We start from the raw sequence: 24,583 nt of genomic DNA, 5'->3' as shown, positions 1-24,583 counted from the left end.
TAGCATCAGGCGATTCATGTATTTTGCTATCTTTGTGCTTAGACTCACCTTGCTTTCTCTTGTCTCTAATTTTATCCACTGACATTCTCTCCACGAGTGCACAGTTCCTTTCAACCCGGTCGCTTGACCTACCTGCCCAATCTCAGCCATAGCTCTGGTAAGGTCTCGACTTACATTCTCACCTGCCTGCCTCCCTGTTGAACTCACGGATCATCTCAGATTGGATCAATTGCACACTCACTTGCACATTCTGTCAGGGGCTGGGTCTGTGACCCACCGTTTTATGTTGTTTTTTATTTTTTGTATTTTTCTGTATTAATATAATGTCACATTCATGTACTATTCTTTTTTTTATGTTTATTTATAAGATTTTAAGACAATTACATAAAATCACACCACACAAAGGAAGCAATGATATCTAAGCACGAAAAGAAAGACAAAAACTAAAACTAAAAAACACACACAAAAAAAACCAAAAAAACCCCAGAACAGAACAGAACAGGAAAACAATAGAATAGAATAGAATTAAAATAGAATTCAACTTTATTGTCATTGCACATGTTACAGGTACAGGGCAATGAAATGCAGTTTGCATCCATCCAGAAGTGCTTTAGCCATGATAGAGATATATTACAATATATATTAGAGATATTACAGATATGTAAGTATATTACAGAAATGAGTCTATTATGGTATGTTATAATGTACACGGTATGAAGTATGTTATGAATATTCTATAACTATAAGTATGTACAGGCTGTAGTGAGTACAAGCTATGTACAGGCTATGACCAGGATATAAATATGAAAAAAAAAACTATGCAGAATATGAAATTTAAAAAAAGAAATCTGAGATATACAGTTATACAGAAATGTGAACTATGCAGGTTATAAACAGTTGTGGGATTAAAAATTATTGTATGTAGAGAATGATTATTTACACAGAGCTATACAGTAGCAGTTAAGATAAGTGAGATATGTGGATAATTTCTACAGAGGCTATATAAAGTGCTAGTGGTTGTGAGTGGTGGTTCAGTCCATGTTATTATTTTGTGTTTGAGGGTACAGTTGTCCATTGTGTGTGTGTGTAGGTGGTTGTGGGTGTGTGTATGTCCAGTCCATGAGTTTAACGTGGGTCAGATGTCAGGAGGCAGAGTTCAGGAGTCTGACATCTGTGGGGAAGAAGCTGTTCCGGTACCTGGTGGTCTTGGGCTCCTGTAGCGCCTCCCAGAGGGCAGGAGGGTGAAGAGTCCATGTGATGGGAGACTGGGGTCTTTGATGATTTTCCCAGCCCTTTTCAGACACCGCTTCCTGTAGATGTCCTTTATGGCAGGAAGTGGTGTTCCGGCAATGCTCTGGGCAGTCCACGATGAGCTCCTTAGTCTTCTCGGTGTTAAGCAGCAGGTTGTTTGTGTCGCACCACTCAAACAAGACAAGAAAATAAAAATGACAGTCCAAATCAAAAGTTCAAGAGAAATGCTAGTGTCCAAAGAAGATGATCTTTTGTGTGAGGTTATTGTCATAGTTACTCTCATACTCCTGCTCAAAATCATATTCATGTCTTTTGTCATAGTTGTCTAGCTTTTCCCAGTTTAGATTTTAATTTTAGTTTTGCCTCTGTTCATTTTTGCCTTTTGTTTTGTATTCATGTTTCTCGGTCAAGTCAACAGTACGTTGTTTGTTAAGATTAAATTCCGTGTCTGGGACTTCCGGTTGAGCTTTGATGGACTAGGACACGAGTTTGGGAACTCCCGTCGACTTTGATTAAATTGTTATTCATTCTTGCATAATCCTAGTCCTGTTTTAGTCTGTAGTTTGTTGTGTTGAGAAGTTTTACTTGGGCCTGCGTAAAATGGCAGCAAAAAATATTAAAACTCGCAGTACTATTCAAACATCACTAAGGTCTAGTTTGCAAACCACATCCACATCCTCGAGTGAGCCGTTGTCTCCTGTAAAGCCCCCCTTGTGCCAAGCTAATCCTGATATTGAAGCTCTCAAGGTCGAGTTGCTGGCTTCGCTGAGGAAAGATATCACCAATATTTTTTAAAAAGAACTTCAGGTTACTCTTGGTGATGCTTTGTCTACCATTAAGTTTTACCAGCAAGCGCAGCTGGCAATCGATAAAACTTCTAATGACGCTACCGTGTCCAAGCTAAAAGGTACGGTCAGGGAGATGGAGCACGCGGTTACTGTTTGCTCTGATAATATAGCTGAGATGAAAAACACTATGAAGGGCCTCCCAGCTAACGTAGCCAAGCTGGAAAATAAATGTGAAGAGTTGGAGTCTAGGACGCAGTGTAACAATGTTAGGATAGTGGGAGTGCCGGAGGGCCCTGACACATGCACCAATGCTGCCGTAGCCTCCTTGCTAAAGGAAGCATTTGATCTGGGGAAGAAGGTACTTTTGGATCGGTCCCACAGGAACCTCCAACCCAGACCTAAGCCTGGCGACCGTCCACGAGCCATTGTATGCAGGCTTCATTACCACACTGACTGTGTTGACATTTTACGACATGCTAGAGAACGCCGACAGATTAAAGTTGGAGACCTGACCATCTCAGTCTTCCCCGACTATACTGCTATGGTAGCATGGGCTTGTGCTGCATTCAACACGGTCAGGCAGCAATTCCATGGCATTGAAGGTGTTCGGTATGGCCTGTTTCATCTAGTGCGACTTCTCATCACACATAAGGGTGTTGAGAAGGACTTTGTTTCAGCGGAGGAAGCCAGTAATTATGTCAAAACTTTGATCTCTGGGTGAGCTTCAATAGCCATTCAGTTTGGTACTGTAATGCTACTAAGGGTTTACGCTCTCGTTAGGTTTAACGCTTCCTGTGCATCATTTTCTTAGGGCGTTGCGCTAGTTATTGTACTGTTGGTCTGCTGTTTCATTTTATTTTCATTGTTATATAATGAGACTAAATCCTATGTTATACTCATGTACTTCGGATCAGTCCAGCACAATATTTTCTAAGCTTACTGCATTGATTTGCACAGGACTCGTTTTGTTTTGTTTTTTTATGCACTTCTGTTGTAGTTGTTTTTTGTTAAATGTTCAGCAACAACGGGGGTGTTTTGTTTTGTTTTGTACATGTTTATTGTTGTGCGCACACTGTTATACAGTAGGGAAGGTGGCGGGAGTGTTTTTCTCTCTTGTTTTTACTTTTATTCAGGCTCCAGTTAGTCCAGTCACTTTGGTGAATCATTTTTGCTACTTTGGGGTACACTGCTGTCTCCTTTGTTCTGTTCTGTGGAGACCTGTGTTAGGATGCCTGGGTCGTTGACCCAGGGTTTTTGAGTTTATTATAGTATTTATAATTTCTAGTCTTTGGTTTCTTTGAGTTCTGTCTTATGGTTTATGTCTCTGTCTTCTCTAGTTGCTCTGTCTCCCCTGTCAGCTGTATCCCTTGTCTAGTTCATGTCTCTGTGTATCCTTAGTTGCTATATCCCCGTGTCCAGTCAGTGTCTGTGTCTGCCCTGGTCCCACGTCTCTGTTCCCTCTGTTGTAGTGCCTGCATGTGAGTCTGTGTCTTTTGTTCAGTCTGTGTTATGGGTTTCCTGTTTTACTTTGAAAGTCCATGTCTGATGTTAATGTGTCTGGTTTTGCTTCCCCTTGTCTCGTTAGGCCTGATTTGCCTCAGCTGTGTTTCCCTCCTGTTACCCATTCCCTGATTGCTCCCTCTGTGTATTTAAGCCCTGTGTTTCTCTGTGTCTGTGTCGTGATCTACCGTTTACCTAGCTGTGTGTTCTGGCAGTCCTCTGGTTTAAGTTTATTTTGATTTTTTTTTCCCCAGTTATGTTATATTTTGAGGTTTACATTAAAGCTGTTTTGAGTTCACGACTGTCTCCGGAGTCTGCACCTTGGGTCCTATTCCTGTCTGCACACAGCCACACATAACAGAAGATCGCGACCAGAACATGGACCCCGCAGACTCTTTTTCCTCGGAGTACAACACTGAGATGGAGCGGATGGTGAGCCTGCTCGACCGCATCGCCCAGTCCCCGGATTTAAGGACCATGGCAGTTGGGCTGAGTGCGGTGGAGGCCATTATTCAATATAACCCCCGGCTTAGCCAGTTTGCTAAGGACACTGAGTTGGGGAACACCATAACTGCCTGGAGAGAGCAAGTCAGGGCTGGTGAGCTTGCTCTCTCACTCACTACATCTTCCCCACCGCCGCCCCAGGACAACGCACACTCTGCCTCATCGCCACTGCAGGCTTCCTCTCCTTCCCCACACCAGCCGGGACCTTGTTCGCCTGTCCATTCGCCTGCCTTTTTCCTGGCGGCTGTGTGGTCGGAGGATGAGGAGGAGGTCTCCATTTCTCCACCGGTTCCCGGTCCCTCGTCTAGAAGGAAGCGACGCCACCGTCGCTCCTCTCCTCGGTCATCCGTCCAGCAACCTGCCTCCGCTGGAGCGTCCGAGGGGCCCGTCCAGCCTCCTGCCTCCGCTGGAGGGTCCGAGGGACCGCTTCAGCCGTCTGTTCCCGCTGGAGGGTCCGAGGAACCGCTCCAGCCGTCTCCTGTCTTTGCTGGAGGGTCCGAGGGGCCCGTTCAGCCTCCTATCTCCGCTGGAGGGTCCGAGGGGCCCGTTCAGCCTCCTGTCTTCGCTGGAGGGTCCGAGGGGCCCGTTCAGCCTCCTGTCTTCGCTGGAGGGTCCGAGGGGCCCGTTCAGCCTCTTGCCTCGTCAGCTGGGGGTCCGGGACGACCCAGCCAGCACATCCCAGTGTCTGCTGATGGTTCTGGCTAGGCCATTCAGCCACCACCGGCTCCACCGCCTGCAGCCTCTGCAGCCCCGCCTGATCCAGCCTCTGCAGCCCCGCCTGGTCCAGCCTCTGCAGCTCCGCCTGGTCCAGCCTCTGCAGCTCCGCCTGGTCCAGCCTCCGAGTGTTCAGCTTCGTCTGCACCTGAGGTCCCCATGCCGTCTTGGCCTGCTCGGCCTGCTCGTTCCGTCCGGCCTGCTCGGCCTGCTCGGGCCTGCACGTCCCGTCCGGCCTGCTCGTCCTGCACGTCCCGTCCGGCCTGTCCGGCCTGCACGTCCTGTCTGGCCTGCTCGTCCTGGACGTTGTTGCCGTCATGGACGGCCCCCTGAACTACGCCGGTGCCTCCCGCCCGGCCGGCCTCCTGACCTGCTCCGTCGCCGCCGGTGCCTCCCGCCTGCCCGGCCCCCTGAACTGTTTTCTGGGCTCTTGGGCCGTCAGCCTCTGGGCCGCCCACCTGACCTGCCCGGGTTTGGACTGTTGTGCCTCAGCCTCCAGGCCGGCCCCCTGAACTTTTTGTGAACAATTTTTCCTGGCCGCCTGCCCCTGTCGTGAGCCTGTTTTTTGTTCTGTTGCATTCCGGGCTCCGGTGTTTGCACTTTTTTTTTTGTTTGTTTCTGGCTCCTTGTTTGGGAGCCAGCCCTTTAGGAAGGGGTGTTGTTAGGATGCCTGGGTCGTTGACCCAGGGTTTTTGAGTTTATTATGTTATTTATAATTTCTAGTTTTTGGTTTCTTTGAGTTCTGTCTTATGGTTTATGTCTCTGTCTTCTCTAGTTGCTCTGTCTCCCCTGTCAGCTGTATCCCTTGTCTAGTTCATGTCTCTGTGTATCCTTAGTTGCTATATCCCCGTGTCCAGTCAGTGTCTGTGTCTGCCCTGGTCCCACGTCTCTGTTCCCTCTGTTGTAGTGCCTGCATGTGAGTCTGTGTCTTTTGTTCAGTCTGTGTTATAGGTTTCCTGTTTTACTTTGAAAGTCCATGTCTGATGTTAATGTGTCTGGTTTTGCTTCCCCTTGTCTCGTTAGGCCTGATTTGCCCCAGCTGTGTTTCCCTCCTGTTACCCATTCCCTGATTGCTTCCTCTGTGTATTTAAGCCCTGTGTTTCTCTGTGTCTGTGTCGCGATCTACTGTTTATTTGGCTGTGTGTTCTGTCAGTCCTCTGGTTTAAGTTTATTTTGATTTTTTTTTTCCCCAGTTATGTTATATTTTGAGTTTTACATTAAAGCTGTTTTGAGTTCACGACTGTCTCCGGAGTCTGCACCTTGGGTCCTATTCCTGTCTGCACACAGCCACACATAACAACCTGGGGTGTATTTGTTTCCAGGGTTATTGGGGGGGGCTGTCTCTTTTCGGCTCTTTACGGCCACTGGCATTTTAGTTGTTGTTGTGTTTTGTTTATTTATTCTTCTTTATGAATGGCTAATGGCAATATACACCCCAGCATTGTTGGGTCAAGCATAGGGATGGGTACCGGTATCCGGTGCCATAATGGCACCGGTTCTGACATAAACAGTAGTAACCAGACCAAAAAGCAGCGCACATTTCGGTGCTTTTTTTTTTCCTGAGATGTCATACACTTTGGATTCCAGCCAATCATTCTACGTTTGTGAGCGTAGTAGGTGGGCCCAGGTACGTACGTTCTTTTAGAGCAGAGCTACAGATTAAAAATGCCCAAAGCAAAGCGGTCAAAGTCTGGCTGTACTTTACAGCAAAAGATGCAAACTCAGCAGCCTGCAACAAGTGCTTTAAGGTGATACTGTGCAAAGGAGGTAACTCCTCGAATCTGATGAAACGCCTGGCGACGTATAGCATTTTGTTAAAAGCTGAGAAATGCGCCGTATTTGATAGCTTGCAGCGAGACCTCACACCATGCACATCTACTGCGGGTGGGTTGCCTGTTATCTGACCCGGAGTTAGCAACATCCCCCAAAAACCCGAAGAGTAGAGTCCTGGCCCCTAGCCCTGGCAGTGTAGCAGAAATGATGACAGATGATGATGGCAGCAGCAGCAGTTATTCTCTGCGTGAGTAGCTTAATGTTGTTCGTGTGTAATTTACGTTGAGTAGGCTAACCTCGTTATTAAATTATTGCATGTAAGGTGAACTAGCAAACATCATCATAGCTACATGCGGCTGTCTTCTTGTTTGATGGCAGATACTCCCTTCACCCTGGCCAAAAAGGCTAAAATGACCAAAGAAAAAGTGGAAAACAGCTAAATATGAGAGGTTTTTGGACAAAGTTTATTTTTTCCATTGTTTAAGCACTGCTTCCAGCCAAGAGTGATGCAACATATCCCCTATAGCTGCAGAAAAGGTTAACATTGTTATCTTTTTACAAAAAAAAAGCAGCTGAACATGAGAGGTTTTTGGACCAATTTTGTGTTCTCCATTCTTTAAGCACCGGCACCGTTTCAAAAGTACCGGTTTGGTACTGGTATCGGATAAAACCTAAACGATACCCATCCCTAGTTAAGCATGCCTCTTAGATTTATTAGTTGGAATATTAGAGGTATGGGCAACCCTGTTAAGTGATCTAAGGTTTTCACTCACTTGAAACATCAAAATTCTGATATAGCATTTTTACAGGAGACTCATCTTCGCATTAAAGATCGTTATAGGTTCGAAACACCGAGGAGACCGAGCTTTCGCGGTTGTGGCCCCCAAACTATGGAACAAACTGCCCCTCCATATTAGGCAGGCCCCAACACTTGAAATGTTTAAATCACTTTTAAAAACACACTTTTTTTCAAAGGCCTTCTAGGAGTGTTATCAGAGCCAGTTTGTAGTCAATTTTTAGTCAGCTGTTGGTCATTCTTAATCTTTTTACTTTGTTAATCTTATTCATTGTATATCTTATTGTTTATTCTACTCATGTTGATTTATTTTTATCTTCTTTTTCAATTATATATTTGTTTTGTTTATTGATTTCATTGTATGCTTAAAGTATGGTTTTAACTGCTACCTCTGTTTTATTATTGGAAAGCACTTTGGTCAACTTTGTTGTTTTTAAAAGTGCTATATAAATAAAGTTGGATTGGATTGGATTGGATAGGTTATATTGCCCTTGGGTGGGTCAGCTCTTTCACTCAAATTTTAATTGAAAAGCTAGAGGAGTGGCCATTCTCATTAATAAGAAAGTTCAATTCTCTTTGTTATCACTGATAGGAATGGTAGATACATCATTGTTGCTGGTACTCTAATGCAGAAAAAGATTTTGTTGGTAAATGTATATGCCCCGAATTTTGATGATGCTGAATTTGCTAATACATTGCTGAGTAACATCCCCTTTTTGAATACTCATTTTGTTAGGTCTGTGTTTCCACAAGCCCCGCTGGTTCAGAAACTTATTCTCGTTAACGACAAAAGCAAGACGAACATCTTTTACTAGCTAGCAAGGGAGGCCCCAGCCGGTGTCTCAGAAAGCACTCTGAATCCTACCGCAATAACCCCAACGACGGCCTCGCTTGCTGCCTTTTATTGGGAAAACAGTTCACACAATACACATCACAGTAAAGCAACGCCCACCATAAAACCCCCCAAATGGTTCTAAGACAAGGCACTATGTGTGTGTATGTGTAAACATCTGTATGCATGTGAGAATGTGTGTGTGTATGTGAGAATGTGTGTGTGTGGAACAACATTTAGTATGATGATCTGGGAACAACACCAGCACGACGATATCAGATCGTGCATTCCGTTACTCCCCAACACTGGCTATGGTTTGAAAATACACCCCACCCCTAACGGATGCGCCTCCCGAAAAATTTTGTCAGGGCTCTTATCTCACTTCTTTATTTCAAACAATCAACAGAAAATTTCACAGTCATATTTTTATATAAGGTTTTTAAGGCGTTGGTGTTAATTTTTAAGTAACATGAGCCCAGCGGCAGCAGCAACGCTAGGCTAACACTAACAAGCTAGCAAGATTATAAACCTGGTGCTAAACTAAGAGAAGCCAAAAAATCTGTTTGAATAAGAGTAAACATTTACTCACCAAGTCAGTGTATCAGGTAAAGATCCACAGCAATGACAACAATAATATCTTGAGCTGACGCTTTTCCAGGTTTGCTCAACATATTCCAGAAAAAAGTGCTGGCACCATGAACATGCGGACTGATCCATGATAGGGAGGAGGACGGTAGTGACGGGGCATTTTCAAAATACATCTTTCATCCTTCCGCACTGAGAAGCAAAACTTCCAGCTTACTTAGTTTTTCTAAGTTAAGACAACTCAAATAAATTGAGTTGATCAGCGTTTTTGCATAAAAAGTACTGGTAACTTACTTAAATTGAGTTCTAATAACAAATTGATTAAAAATTGAGTTCAGCCTACTTAATATTTTTAATTAAACACAATATTAGATTTTACAGTAATTACACAGTTATTACTAATTAGTTATTATTTAATTATGTCAATCACATACAACAAATAAACAGGCCACCTTCCCATGGTCTGAAGGGTGTTTTTATGGTGGTAATGCTGTGAGCTGGTTCCCTCAGATAAGGTTTGGGGGTAACTCAGAGCTGGCAAACCACAGTTTATGGAAAAATTATGATGGGTTATCCAATTTTGAAGTCACCAACTGCTTTACTTAGACTAACATAATTCTTGACTTGGACTATCCCACCTTAAGAAGTCCTTATATTCTCCTAACAAATTCCCTCTCTGCTTTTTAATAATATTGGCTTAAATTACTTACTTTCATTTACAGTCAATAGTTAAGCAACTATACACAAGAGATTTGTATCCATACATTCATTTCATTTCTGTTTCTCATGTATGGATGGCTGTTTGTATATGTTTGTGACAGTGTATAATTTTGCATCCTTGTATGCACAGGTACATCCATCCATCCATCCATTCACTTCCGCTTATCCTTTTCAGGGTCGCGGGGGGTGCTGGAGCCTATCCCAGCTGTCATAGGGCGAGAGGCGGGGTACACCCTGCACAGGTCGCCAGTCTGTCGCAGGGCCAACACACAGGGACAGACAACCATTTGCACTCACATTCATTCGAACATTCACACCTAGTGACAATTTGGATTATCCAATCAACCTATCCCCACAAGCTGCATGTCTTTGGACGGTGGGAGGAAGCCAGAGTACCCGGAGGGAACCCACGCAAACATGGGGAGAACATGCAAACTCCACACAGAAAGACCCTGGCCTGATGGTGGAATTGAACTCAGGACTCAGTTCGGCTGGAGCCTATCTCCACCGAAATGGAGTACACTGTGGACAGATAGGCACATAAACCTGAATTTAGATTAGATTAGAATTAAACTAGCATTTGTGCGAGGAAGCTGCAGTACCATCACATCACACCAGTAGATGAAAATTCAGCTGTGTTTGTTTGGTGTAATTTGATCCAAATTCAGCCCAAGATCAATGTCTCTTTTGAACATGTATAGGTCTAATACAGCTCTCAAAATATCATGTCACTTACCTCACTGAACTCATTAAAAATGCTGAAAAATGTTGGTTGAAAAATAAAATATGTAGAGGTCGTTTTTTAGACTGAGGTCCATATTCTTTCACCAAAAAAATACTTCTAATTCAATGTGTAAACCTAAAATTAAAAGAGAATTATTAGAATTAGATTTAGTTTTACTTGTATCAAAAATCTATGAAGGGGTCTTAAGAGTGCTATGATAGTATTTCCTAATCAATTTTTTGAAAAGAAAAATTAGAGTAGTTGATTAGAGTAGTATATTTAAAAATCAAGATAGGCAGGGTTTGTTCAATGTCTTTAATTGACGCTTCTTTAGTTTATCATGATAGACTTGTGAAGAACCTGCTTCAGAAAGAAAAAGGTGATATTAATATTATATTTTTTTATAGGGACAGTTCTTTAAATAATTTTAAATGTGTGTATCAGGATCACTTAGAATTTTTACCATAATTATCCAATACAATACAAACAGAATACATACAATAATAGAATACAATATATACAAGAAATATATTTAAATATTGACTGGTAAAGGTGACCAAAGAGGACATTTTCACACATCTTATATTTCATGAATGCCAGGTGAGGTGATGATTTCCTGATTATCACTTTCATTTTTTTTCACTCTCAGAGTCAGAAGCTGAGGAGATGCTTCATGGATTAAAACTTGATCTCATTGATATTAATAACTTACAGTATGACTTTATCACAGGACTTACATTATAAATTGACAACCAATGACACCTTTGTTGGAAATTATGTTAAAGTTTATATTGATAGATAACATAAAGGTTAATTTCAGTTTTAGCTACTTCTAAATCATGGTATGATTGCTCTTCATCAGAAGCTCCTCGTGGATTTTCAGTTGGAACAAAGTCCTTTTTCATACCCAGTCACAGGAGACATTTCCTCAAGTTATTTCACAAGAGCATCAGCGCAGATGTTATTGCTGGCCTGACAGGAGCCATGACAGCAGCACCATACAGGAAGCAGTGAGGAGACTGATCTTGTGGCTCACTCCATGTGACACTTTTGTAAATGTTGAGAAAAAGAAAAAAAGGCATTTCTTTCAGAAACTGTTCTGTAATATAGTAATATGTTTGACATGATTGAATTAAATATATCTTACATATGCCGTCCACAAGAATAGAACTGATATCAATGTCGAAGGGTGTTATCTTGGCTGCATCAATCAAAACTTGTGCAATCTCTTTTGCATTAGGGACCAGTGACATTGCAAATCCAATGTCCATGTTATTGATAATGGATCCCTTACTGTGAAAGGAAAAACCGAAAACTTAGTTTTGTTTCCTTTATTTACTTGAAATATTTGTAAAATTATATACCATAAACAATTTACCTGAATGCAGTCACATTGATGGAGCGGAATGAAGGAAATCTGGCCAGGTAGAAAGGTTTAAGCTGCAGAAAAATGAGTAAACACACTGTAAGTATGTATGCTTTGCTTTTTGGGATTGTGCTTCTTTACTACAATGTCAATTGGGACATATTATTAGGACTATGTAATATCATAGTGCAACATATATACATAATAGTGTTTGGGGGGTTCTGGTCACCCAGCTACCCATTTCTTGAATGGCTAGCATAATACAGGTTACAGGTCACCTTTATGTTTTATCTTTTTTCTTTAAACACTTGCAAAAGTATGGCAATGAGTTGGAAAAAAATAGAAACACAGTATTTACTGTGGAATTTTAGTTCAGTTTATATCATGGTGGAAATGTTTTTGATATATAGTTTATTGCATATAGTGTATATCATTTTTGTTTATCTCAATTTGTATAATCTTATAAACAATGGAGAAATTGTTGACTTTAGGAGGGGATTCATAAATGTATGGATAGAAAAGATGGCCATACATTTTTTTTAATGGTATCAAAATACTGTTATATGACAATATAAGTATATACTCTGCAATTATTCACAATACATACACTTAAGTATTATTTAACTACTAGAAGAAAACTTACTGCTGTCTCTATCAGTGAAGCTCGTTCTTTAAAAGCTGTGGATGATGATGTCAGCAAGTCAGTTATAAATATCCCATTAACAGATCTGAATTGCACTGCCTTTTTTTGTACTGGCTCAGCAGTTGTAGTTGTTACAGCTTTAGTGGTTGTGGGAGTTGCTGTAGTTGCAGTTGCTGCAGTTGTAGTTGCTGCAGTTGTAGTGGTTGTAGGAGTCGCTGTAGTTGTAGTTGTTGCAGTCAAAGTGGTTGTAGGAGTCGCTGTAGTTAAGGAAGTGTTGCTTGAACAAACAGTTCTGGGATATTATGAATTTTAAAATATGAGAATATCAAATATTGCTTACCTGGGTCACTGACAATAACAGACTCTTTGCTAATGTTGAAGGTCGTTATGTTTGAAACTGCATTGATCAAAACATTTTCAATCTCAGTGTTATTAGGCACTGATATAGATGCAAAGTCAATATTAACGTCACTGATGATGGATCCATTTCTGCAAAATAGAAAAAATTGTTTACTTGCATTCAGTTATCGCAAATATTTATAACTATCATAAAACATTTGGTATATTGCATCAGTATGTAAAAAATAAATTGCCTGAATCTGATCACTCTCATTGAGCGGAATGAAGGAAATGTCTTGTAGAAAGGTTCGAGCTGCAGAAACACACACAATCACTGATCTTTGAGTGTCTATGCATAAGTGAGTGCAAACATTTAAATATTGCTTGACTTCAACAGCAAAACTTACTGTTAACACTGTCTGTCTGGCTCTTTCTGTAAATGCTGAAGATGATGAGTTCTCTAAGTCAGGTGTAAATGTTGCTCCAACATCTCTGAACTGCAACTGCTTTGTTGTAACAGCCTCAATAGTTGTAGTTCTTACAGCTGTAGTGGTTGTAGGAGTAACTGTGGATGCGTTTGTTGGGGTAGTGATGATTGGTGTTGTAGCATTCACAGGTGTAGTTGAAGCTGTTGTAGACACTGTAGTTGTATTTGTTCCTGGTGTGGTGTTTGTAAGATTTGCTATGGTTGCGTTTGTAGGGGTAGTCATCATTGGTGTTGTAGCATTCACAGGTGTAGTTGAAGCTGTTGTAGACACTGTAGTTGTATTTGTTCCTGGTGTGGTGTTTGTAAGATTTGCTATGGTTGCGTTTGTAGGGGTAGTCATCATTGGTGTTGTAGCATTCACAGGTGTAGTTGAAGCTGTTGTAGAAACTGTAGTTGTATTTGTTCCTGGTGTGGTGTTTGTAAGATTTGCTGTGGTTGCGTTTGTAGGGGTAGTCATCATTGGTGTTGTAGCATTCACAGGTGTAGTTGAAGCTGTTGTAGACACTGTAGTTGTATTTGTTCCTGGTGTGGTGTTTGTAAGATTTGCTGTGGTTGCGTTTGTAGGGGTAGTCATCATTGGTGTTATAGCATTCACAGGTGTAGTTGAAGCTGTTGTAGACACTGTAGTTGTATTTGTTCCTGGTGTGGTGTTTGTAAGAGTTGCTATGGTTGCGTTTGTAGGGGTAGTCATCATTGGTGTTGTAGTGCTCACAGTTGTAGGTAAAACCACTGTAAATGCCAAAAAAAATGAAAAGAGGTGTTGCTTGAACAAAACAGTTCTGAGATATTATGAATTAAAAAATATGATAATATTAAATAGTGCTTACCTGGGTCACTGACAATAACAGACTCTGTGCTAATGTTGAAGGTCGTTATGTTTGGAGCTGCATTGATCAAAACATTTTCAATCTCAGTGTTATTAGGCACTGATATAGATGCAAAGTCAATATCAACGTCACTGATGATGGATCCATTTCTGCAAAATAGAAAACATTGTTTACTTGCATTCAGTTATCGCAAATATTTATAACTATCATAAAATATTTGGTATATTGCATCAGTATGTAAAAAATAAATTGCCTGAATCTGATCACTCTCATTGAGCGGAATGAAGGAAATGTCTTGTAGAAAGGTTCGAGCTGCAGAAACACACACAATCACTGATCTTTGAGTGTGTATGCATAAGTGAGTGTAAACATTTAAATATTGCTTGACTTCAACAGCAAAACTTACTGTTAACACTGTCTGTCTGGCTCTTTCTGTAAATGCTGAAGATGATGAGTTCTCTAAGTCAGGTGTAAATGTTGCTCCAACATCTCTGAACTGCAACTGCTTTGTTGTAACAGCCTCAATAGTTGTAGTTCTTACAGTTGTAGTGGTTGTAGGAGTAACTGTGGATGCGTTTGTTGGGGTAGTGATGATTGGTGTTGTAGCATTCACAGGTGTAGTTGAAGCTGTTGTAGACACTGTAGTTGTATTTGTTCCTGGTGTGGTGTTTGTAAGATTTGCTGTGGTTGCGTTTGTAGGGGTAGTCATCATTGGTGTTGTAGCATTCACAGGTGTAGTTGAAGCTGTTGTAGACACTGTAGTTGTATTTGTTCCTGGTGTGGTGTTTGTAAGATTTGCTGTGGTTGCGTTTGTAAGGGTAGTCATCATTGGTGTTATAGCATTCACAGGTGTAGTTGAAGCTGTTGTAGACACTGTACTTGTATTTGTTCCTGGTGTGGTGTTTGTTAGATTTGCTATGGTTGCGTTTGTAGGGGTAGTCATCATTGGTGTTGTAGTGCTCACAGTTGTAGGTAAAACCACTGTAAATGCCAAAAAAAATGAAAAGAGGTGTTGCTTGAACAAAACAGTTCTGAGATATTATGAATTAAAAAAATATGATAATATTAAATAGTGCTTACCTGGGTCACTGACAATAACAGACTCTTTGCTAATGTTGAAGGTCGTTATGTTTGGAGCTGCATTGATCAAAACATTTGCAATCTCAGTGTTATTAGGCACTGATATAGATGCAAAGTCAATATCAACGTCACTGATGATGGATCCATTTCTGCAAAATAGAAAACATTGTTTACTTGCATTCAGTTATCGCAAATATTTATAACTATCATAAAACATTTGGTATATTGCATCAGTATGTAAAAAATAAATTGCCTGAATCTGATCACTCTCATTGAGCGGAATGAAGGAAATGTTGTCTTGTAGAAAGGTTCGAGCTGCAGAAACACACACAATCACTGATCTTTGAGTGTCTATGCATAAGTGAGTGCAAACATTTAAATATTGCTTGACTTCAACAGCAAAACTTACTGTTAACACTGTCTGTCTGGCTCTTTCTGTAAATGCTGAAGATGATGAGTTCTCTAAGTCAGGTGTAAATGTTGCTCCAACATCTCTGAACTGCAACTGCTTTGTTGTAACAGCCTCAACAATTGTAGTTGTTACAGTTGTAGTGGTTGTAGGAGAAACTGTGGTTGCGTTTGTTGGGGTAGTGATGATTGGTGTTGTAGCGTTCACAGGTGTACTTGAAGCTGTTGTAGACACTGTAGTTGTATTTGTTCCTGGTGTGGTGTTTGTAAGGTTTGCTGTGGTTGCGTTTGTAGGTGCAGTCATTGTTGTTGTAGTTGAAGCCACTGTAAATGCCAAGAAAAGGAAACAAAGTGTTGCTTTAACAAACAGTTCTGAGATAATATGAATTAAAATGTGATAGTATTAAATAGCGCTTACCTGGGTCACTGACAACAACATTGGTAATGTTGAAGGCTGTTATGTTTGGAGCTGCATTGATCAGAACATTTTCAATGTCAGTGTTATTTGGCGCTGATGTAGATGCAAACTGAATGTAGATGTCAGTGATGATGGATCCATTTCTGCAAAATCAAGCCAAATATTGTTTTACTTGCATTAATTCTTTGTGTATTATGTATTATATGTAGTCATCAAACAAAAAATAAATTACCGGAATCCAGTCACTTCCATTGAGTTGTATGAAGAAAATGTTTTATTGTAGATCGGTTCAAGCTGCAGAAACACAAACAATCAAAGATATGTGAGTCCATATGCTAAAGTGAATGCATGCATTTAACCACTTTTTGACTTCAAGAGAGAAAACTTACTGTTGTCACTATCAGTGATGATCTATTTTTAAATGCTGGAGATGATGAGATCAGCAAGTCAGCTGTAAATGTCTCTCCAACCGATGCGAACCGCAACAGCTTTGTAAAAACTGGCTCAGCAGTTGCAGTTGTTACAGGTGTAGAAAACAAAGAGGAAGAAAAAAGCAGTTAAAAACAAAGTCATTTTTCATGATGCTCTCTTGTTTCTATACATTGGTAAATCTAATTTAAAGTACTCTTTCTGCTGTTTAGCACATTAAATAATTATGTTTATTTCATCATTCTCTGAGAATGATGAAATAAATAACTACACAGACTATATATCAAACTATATCAAATTGAATGTGATATATTAAATATGAATAGCTATATTGCTTTGTTTAAAAAAAAAATCCTTTGGGAATCACATGTGTGATTTCTGTTTACTCACTGTTTATTTGGGTTGCTACGACAGATGCTGGACTGATACTGATGTTGAAAGTGTTGTTGGGGTTAGACACCGCTTCAACTAAGGTTTGTTGAACAGCTTCAGCTTCTGGGATTTGTGCAGGTGTTATTGTGTTGTTAAACACAACCTGCACTTCTGCTTCAGTATCAGATGCTCGTGTTCTGGTCCCAGCTTGTCTAAAGAAAAAGAAGAAGAAAACACTCAATTCTTAATGAAATATGTTAAATTAACATTAATTATTTGCAATTACTGTTAATAAGATTAGTGTTGTCATAAATGAACAAAAGTAAAAATCTTACCTGAATGCTATGACAATAACACGGCTGAAAAGCAAACCATATCGAGCTCTATAGATGACTTCATACTGTGTGGAGCAAAGAAGTAGAAATTAATTAATTAATTCAAATCAGCTGGAATCTTAACAACACTTCAAAATGAATCTCAGTATTTTACTCACCACTACTACCACTTCTGTCGCAAGTGCTATAAATTCTGGACTAGTTTTATCTTTGAGTTGAGGCACAAAGGGTTTAACCAAAACTGCTGCAAGAACAACAACTGGTGTACGAACTACCGCCACTGCTGCTGCTGTTGTTGTTGTTGTTGTTGTTGTTGTTGTTGTTGTTGTTGTTGTTGTTGTTGTTGTTGTTGTTGTTCTCGTCGTCGTCGTCGTCATCGTCGTTTTTTCTGTTGTTGCCACAGTTGAACCATTTGTTGTTACTGCTGCTGTTGAACCAGTTGTTGTTGCTGGTGTTGAACCATTTGTTGTTGTTGCCGCAGATTGTGTTGTCGTTGCCGCAGTTGAAACAGTAGTTGTTAATCCAGGTGTTGTTATTGAAGCAGGTGTTGTTGTTGCTGGTGTTGAACCAGTTGTCGTTGAAACAGGTGTTGTTGTTGCCGCTGTTGAACCAGTTGTTGTTACTGTTGTTGAACCAGTTGTTGTTGCTGGTGTTGAACCAGTTGTTGTTGAAACAAGTGTTGTGTTTGTTGGAGTTGAACCAGTTGTTGTTGAACCAGGCGTTGTTGCCGCAGTTGAACCAGTTGTTGTTGCTGTTGTTGAACCAGTTGTTGTTGCTGCTGTTGAACCAGTTGTTTTTGAAACAGGCGTTGTTGTTGAAGCAGTTGAACCAGTTGTTGTTGAAACAGGCGTTGTTGTTGCCGCAGTTGAACCAGTTGTTGTTACTGTTGTTGAACTATTTGTTGTTGTTGCCGCAGATTGTGTTGTCGTTTCCGCAGTTGAAACAGTAGTTGTTGATCCAGGTGTTGTTATTGAAGCAGGTGTTGTTGTTGCCGCAGTTGAACCAGTTGTTGTTACTGTTGTTGAACCAGTTGTTGTTGCTGGTGTTGAACCAGTTGTTGTTGAAACAAGTGTTGTGTTTTTTGGAGTTGAACCAGTTGTTGTTGATCCAGTTGTTGTTGTTGAACCAGGTGTTGTTGTTGCCGCTGTTGAACCAGTTGTTGTTGATCCAGGTGTTGTTGTTGAACCAGGTGTTGTTGCTGCTGCTGTTGAACCAGGTGTTGTTGTTGCCGCTGTTGACCCAGTTGTTGTTGCCGCAGATTCTGTTGGTGTTGCTGCAGTTGAACCAGTTGTTGTTGAGCCAGGTGTTTTTGTTGAACCAGGTGTTGTTGTTGCTGCTGTTGAACCAGTTGTCGCTGAACCAGGTGTTTTTGTTGATACAGTTTCTGGTATTGTTGTTGATGCAGTTGAACCAGTTGTTGTTGTTGCCGCAGTTTCTGTTGTCGTTGCCGCAGTTGAACCAGTTGTTGTTGATCCAGGTGTTCTTGATGATCCGGTTTCTGGTGTTGTTGACGCAGTTGAACCAGTTGTTGTTACTATTGTTGAACCACTTGTTGTTGTTGCCACAGATTCTGTTGTCGTTTCCGCAGTTGAACCAGTTGTTGTTGATCCAGGTGTTGTTGTTGCATTAGGTGTTATTGTTGCTGCTGTTGAACCAGTTGTTGTTGCTGTTTTTGATCCAGGTGTTGTTGTTGAACCAGGTGTTGTTGTTGCAGTTGAACCAGTTGTTGTTACTGTTGTTGAACCAGTTGTTGTTGTTGCCGCAGTTGAACCAGGTGTTGTTACTGCCGCAGTTGAACCAGTTGTTGTTGCTGCTGTTGAAGCAGGTGTTGTTGAACCAGTTGTTGTTGCTGCAGCTTCTGTTGTTGTTGCTGCAGTTGAACCAGTTGTTGTTGCCGCAGTTTCTGTTGTTATTGATGCAGTTGAACCAGTTGTTGTAGACGCAGTTTCTGTTACTGTTGGGGCAGTTGAACCAGTTATTGTTGCCGCAGTTTCTGTTGTTGTTGCTGCAGTTGAACCAGTTGTCGTTGCCGCAGTTGAAGCAGGTGTTGTTGAACCAGTTGTTGTTGCTGCAGATTCTGTTGTTGTTGCCGCAGTTTCTGTTGTTGCTGCTGCAGTTGAACCAGTTGTTGTTGTTGCCGCAGTTGAAGCAGGTGTTGTTGAACCAGTTGTTGTTGTTGCTGCAGATTCTGTTGTTGTTGCCGCAGTTTCTGTTGTTGTTATTGCAGTTGAACCAGTTGTTGTTGCCGCAGTTTCTGTTGTTATTGATGCAGTTGAACCAGTTGTTGTAGCCGCAGTTTCTGTTGTTGTTACTGCAGTTGAACCAGTTGTTGTCGCCGCAGTTTCTGTTGTTGTTGCCGCAGTTTCTGTTGTTGTTATTGCAGTTGAACCAGTTGTTGTTGCCACAGTTTCTGTTGTTATTGATGCAGTTGAACCAGTTGTTGTAGCCGCAGTTTCTGTTGTTGTTGTTGCCGCAGTTTCTGTTGTCGTTACTGCAGTTGAACCAGTTGTTGTTGCCGCAGTTTCTGTTGTTGTTACTGCAGTTGAACCAGTTGTTGTCGATGCAGTTTCTGTTGTTGTTGTTGCTGCAGTTTCTGTTGTTGTTACTGCTGTTGAACCAGTTGTTGTAGCCGCAGTTTCTGTTGTTATTGATGCAGTTGAACCAGTTGTTGTAGCCGCAGTTTCTGTTGTTGTTGTTGTTGCCGCAGTTTCTGTTGTTGTTACTGCAGTTGAACCAGTTGTTGGAGCCGCAGTTTCTGTTGTCGTTGCCGTAGTTTCTGTTGTCGTTGCCATAGTTTCTGCTTTTGCAACAGCAACTGAGCATATGGACAATAACATTTCGTTTTTCCTCTTTCTGAGACCTGTATTATGATTTTTTGTAATGTATTCAGTTACTTACCCAAAATGGTTAACAAAACAGTCAAGCCTCGACCAGCACTCATTGTGGCCTGAAATATTTGACAATGTGCATATTTGTTATAAATTGCAAGTTGTTATTATTGATAAGTGTGTATTCATGGACTTGCTGTTTATTTTTCTCTTTCCAGGCACTTTGCCAATGCATGTTTGGGATCAGTGTCACGGTGAAAAATTAAACTGTTGCCAATCAGACACTTTCCAGATGGTATTGCGTGATTGATCAAAATCTGATAGTACTTTTCTGCATTCATAATTTCATAGGTTTTGACATGATCTCAAACACCATTCACCTGAAATGGACTCAGGTGGATAGGCATAAGTCAAATTGTCTTTGGCATTTTTAGAATATTAAAGAAAATGGAACAAATTTTATTTATTTATTTATTATTTGACAGTAACAAAGTCATTTATACTCCTAGATAAATCTGCCTACATAAGAAGTAGTTGTCTGTTACGCACTGCCTCCACTAACCCCTGCAACCCCCAAAAGTGGAAAATTGTGTACATGGATCTCCAAAAGTTGATTCTGTTCATCTGGACATAGCGTTTTGTGGGAGAAACGTTTCGTCACTCATCCAAGTGACTTCTTCAGTTTCAGCTGACTGCAGGTTTCCCCAATCTTATAAACAGTACATTTGCATAATGACTGACTTTTGGAGATTTACTGTCCTGGATGATTGAGAATGCATCAGGATGTGTACATGGATATTAAAGTGAGACTGGGCTGATGAAAATATGTGTTCTGGGACACAAAAAGAAGGTTGGAAAGTTTCTAATTCAGAAATTTGTGACCAGAAAACAAATCTATATTCTAAAAGTTGTGATATAACAGAAAACAAAGCAACTTCAGTTTATTAATTTAACTTGTTGTTAATTTAAATTGTTTTTTCTAATAATATTATATATTTTGTAGTATATACTATGTCATACAAACTGGAAATAATAATCATGCAATTTTTTTAAACTTTTACAAGGTACTATTTAGATCATTATTAGGAGCCAGTGAAGTAAATTTTTAAGGCTTGGTTTAAGTTTAAAAACACTACCTGCAGTGAGCTTGTATGTAAAAAAAAAAAAAAAAAAAAACCCAAATCACAATAGAACTTTTTTTCCATTATTATTTTAGGTTAAATGTAATAAATGAAAATAAATGACAATAACTAATGCACAATCAATTTCAAATCAAAATGCCTAGCACAAACTCATTACATATAGATCATAGACATAAAAATGTCCTTACCCCAGGGCTGTAATTCTTAGAATCCTTATTATGCCTCCCCTGTGCCTTTCTGATCTCTTCTGTTGCCAACCGTTTGTTCAGGTGTTATATATTTGCTTCACAAGTATGTGATGTGTACGCACAATTCTATTGAAACGTTTTGAACCAGCAGTTGAAGATGAAAAGATTAAAAAAAAAAATTTTTAACATTCCCGAACAGCATTAAGTCAGGTTCATGAGCCAGTCAGCAGCGTTGTTAGTCACCTTTCCACTGACGTGAACTAATCAGATGTCATAACATTATGTCTTTCACAGACTGACCTCTGATCCTTTGAATTAAAATATTTTGGCTCAATAATCCGAAAAGGCATAAAATATATAACAAGACTTCTGAGGTTAACCGTATATATTTCCACAAATCTTTAACAGAATGCTTCATTAAATTAAAGACAAGCAGACAAGCAGATGATATCTATCTTATAACTTCATCTTTGGCTTTCACCTTGGAACAGTAGACAAGTATTTTCAAAATGCATTCAGTACACATTGCAATGTTATCTTTTTAAACAATCCACTGACTATCAATGTGAGATCTACTGGCCAAAAATGAAACCAGAAATGCACAAAATCCCTGTCTTTATGTTTGTCTGTTTCTCTTCATGTTCACCTCCTTGGGAGCTGAACATCTAAGTCTCTCAAACAGCTACATCTTATCCCTGGAAGGTTCCTATTCATATCAGACATGATGGCATCTTCATTATGTAGAGCTATAGGTATTTTATGCACCTAGAACACCCTATAAAAGCATCATACCATTTTCATTTGATGACAATAGTATCACATTTATATACACAAAACAGGATTTTTTTATATATATATATATATATATATATTGGATATATTACAATGCAACACATTGCCTGGCATTCACCTTACTATAGACTAAAATGACAGTCTATAGTGTTTGCGTGGGTTCCCTCCGGGTACTCCGGCTTCCTCCCACCGTCCAAAGACATGCAGCTTGTGGGGATAGGTTAATTGGATAATCCAAATTGCCACTAGGTGTGAATGTGAGTGTGAATGGTTGTCTGTCCCTATGTGTTAGCCCTGCGACAGACTGGCGACCTGTCCAGGGTGTACCCCGCCTTTCGCCCTATGACAGCTGGGATAGGTTCCAGCGCCCCCCGCGACCCTGAAAAGGATAAGCGGAAGCGAATGGATGGATGGATGGATGGATGGATGGATGGATGGATGGATCTTGCTTTTCCCAGTTCTAGCTTCACTTGGTTCTGGTTAGTACCCCTGTTTTCCATCCCCTATTAGTTTGAACCCTCCTGTTACATTCTGATCTTTCTCGGTGTGTTTGTTACTCTGCTGTCAGTTCAGCTCAGGAAGTCATAGAATTCATCCTAGGCACCTTATTTAACATAATTGTTTAACATTTTGTTTATTTTTCATGTAGAGTGCTGTGTGGCAGGCAGAAGGGAGGTGGACCCAAAATGCAGGACTCTTGGAGACAGGACTTAAACTCAAAACACAGATTTATTGCTGGAAATCACCCTACATAAGAATGTATTTCACAAAAGAAAAACAAAACCTCAAACACGAAACTAGACTTGACTGGACTGGAGAAACAAAAACTAGAAAAAACAACCAGGACCATAACAAGACCACACAGCAAAATGAGAGCACAATACGATAAAGGGCAAAGGCAAACGCAGGGCTTAAATACACAGTGGAGTAAGCAGGGAATTGGAGACAGGAGGGAAACACAGCAGGGAGAAATTAGAGCTAACGAGACAAGGGAAACAAAACTAGACACACTGAAACGAGACAGGCTTTCAAAGTAAAACAGGAAACATGACAAGCACAGACTTGACACTGAACTAAACCTGCACTAAACACAAGGGCACAAGAACAAAACCTAACTCTACCTAACTAAACTCTTAACCAGAATTGAACTGAAACATAAAATAGTAGTAATCAAAACAGCACAACTAGGGAATCAGAGCATAAATCATATAGAATAATATCAAAATATCAAGAAACTGAAAATGCTGAGTCATAATGAACCAGAACCATGGAAATTTTGTTTATTAGGTTTGTTGTTTTATGAAATAAAACCAAATCATTACTACAGCCACACAAACAATATTTCAAATTCATGTTGTCATTTTTAACAGTTGTCAAAAGTGAAACAAAATAAATATATTTTTAAGGGGTTTTTGTAAGCCAGTTTAACTGGAATCTTGTATTATCTGTTTTGGTAAGCTCCATTCTTCCACAGACCTGTACAAAACTGTTCATTGATTTAACTGGTTCTTGCTTTGGATAATAAAAATCTTCTTGTAGAGTATTCATATCTATCTATACTGAAATCTATTTTTTTATACAAAATGACTGGACTCTTTGTAATAATAATATTTCTAATAAATACAAAGAATAAATCAATCTGTATTTTACAATCAACCAATTAAGACATGTATGCATTCTGACAATATTAGTTCATTCATGCTGCTCTGTTTTGTACCATTTGCAATTTCTTAATCTGTTCCATTGTACCACCAGGCCATACTGGGCAATAATCAGGATTAGACAAAATCAGTGGCTGAACTAATTGCCACTAACAAATTGTTATTCCTTTTTTCTATAAACCTATATCAATGTTAACTTGTGTTGCTAAGTCTGTCATCAAGATGCTTATATTTTAATTTTCATTCATAATCTGTTAATGAAAGGCTCGACATTTATCGCAATTTATATTTGCCATTGTATATATCTCAAGAAAAATCTCAAGAAAAATACCTCAAGAAAAATTCCTAAAGACGACTTAAAGACTACTTAATGAAATTTCCGGAAAACTCGGCTAAGAGAAATTTAGGTTCTGTTGTTGTCATACCAGACATTGATTTTCAAGCTCAATGTACATCTTTTTGCCTCATATACTGTATTTCTTTTTAGGTTTGTACATCTTTCAATAAATCACTACACATGTTATAGTGATATTTTATGGTTGTCATTTGTACTTAGAAACATATAATCAATAATGCTTAGAAATATATAATCGATTGTATATTGATAGAATGTCTCATCCTTAGTAGTCTGCACTCTGTGTGCTTTCCAGAGTGTTCTGGCATACAACAAATGTCCAAGAGAGGTCGTACCTTCTCGTTCTATTTTTTGCTCGTCCCCGTTTTGTGAGTGTGGACGCTTCCTCTCTTTGCTCTTTAAATGCTTTGCTTCTTTTGTTGATTTTTATTGATTTTCATGCTGATTTTTTCCCCATATGAGCTTACCTGCGATAGCTTCTGGACACTTATAGATCATTAGGACTAAAGTGTTCTTTCTTTCTTTTTTTGTCCATTTGATTGACCTTTATTATAATTATGAATTTATTTTATATTCTGTTGCTACAAATGGGACAGACATGACTGGGGGATAGGACAGGGAGAAAGAATGAAAGAAAGAGAGGGAGAGAAAGAAAACCAAAGGGGAGAAGAGACGGTGAGAAATGGGGGGAAGAAAGAAAAAGAAAAAGAAAAACAAACAAAACAC

General features: G+C 39.9%; 3 protein-coding genes and 1 long non-coding RNA gene across 4 annotated transcripts; all 4 read right to left on the bottom strand.

Annotated features, from left to right (window-relative positions):
- Positions 1-10,736: 10,736 nt before the first annotated feature.
- Positions 10,737-17,161, bottom strand: LOC113018678 (mucin-17-like). The gene is made up of 16 exons (XM_026161982.1): positions 17,050-17,161; positions 16,892-16,956; positions 16,575-16,768; positions 16,145-16,254; positions 15,988-16,049; positions 15,756-15,898; positions 15,339-15,661; positions 14,103-14,161; positions 13,850-13,998; positions 12,943-13,751; positions 12,790-12,848; positions 12,537-12,685; positions 12,197-12,453; positions 11,566-11,627; positions 11,335-11,480; positions 10,737-11,234 (listed from the first exon to the last, which is right to left on the bottom strand). Exons 5-16 carry the CDS (start codon positions 16,005-16,007, stop codon positions 11,149-11,151), a joined length of 2,262 nt encoding a protein of 753 aa, XP_026017767.1. The 5' UTR covers positions 16,008-16,049; positions 16,145-16,254; positions 16,575-16,768; positions 16,892-16,956; positions 17,050-17,161; the 3' UTR covers positions 10,737-11,148.
- A 1-nt stretch (position 17,162) lies between these two features.
- LOC113012801 (putative uncharacterized protein DDB_G0271606) lies at positions 17,163-17,831 on the bottom strand (the record flags this gene model as incomplete). The annotated part of the gene is given in 1 exon segment (XM_026153123.1): positions 17,163-17,831. A coding segment is annotated over 1 exon segment (669 nt), but the record flags the coding sequence as incomplete, so codon positions are not given.
- Positions 17,832-17,903: 72 nt separating this feature from the next.
- On the bottom strand, positions 17,904-18,641 carry LOC113012795 (putative cyclin-dependent serine/threonine-protein kinase DDB_G0272797/DDB_G0274007; the record flags this gene model as incomplete). The annotated part of the gene is given in 2 exon segments (XM_026153115.1): positions 17,904-18,389; positions 18,558-18,641. Coding segments are annotated over 2 exon segments (570 nt in total), but the record flags the coding sequence as incomplete, so codon positions are not given.
- Positions 18,642-19,592: 951 nt separating this feature from the next.
- On the bottom strand, positions 19,593-21,101 carry LOC113018685 (uncharacterized). Its single transcript, XR_003271844.1, has 3 exons — positions 21,050-21,101; positions 19,790-19,838; positions 19,593-19,706 (listed from the first exon to the last, which is right to left on the bottom strand). It is a non-coding gene; the product is annotated as an uncharacterized LOC113018685 (long non-coding RNA).
- Between the last annotated feature and the right edge of the window lie 3,482 nt (positions 21,102-24,583).

This window comes from Astatotilapia calliptera, chromosome 3 (assembly GCF_900246225.1).
Source record: "Astatotilapia calliptera chromosome 3, fAstCal1.2, whole genome shotgun sequence".
In the NCBI taxonomy this organism is placed as follows: Eukaryota; Metazoa; Chordata; class Actinopteri; order Cichliformes; family Cichlidae; genus Astatotilapia; species Astatotilapia calliptera.
This window is presented reverse-complemented; position numbering and strand designations above follow the sequence as displayed.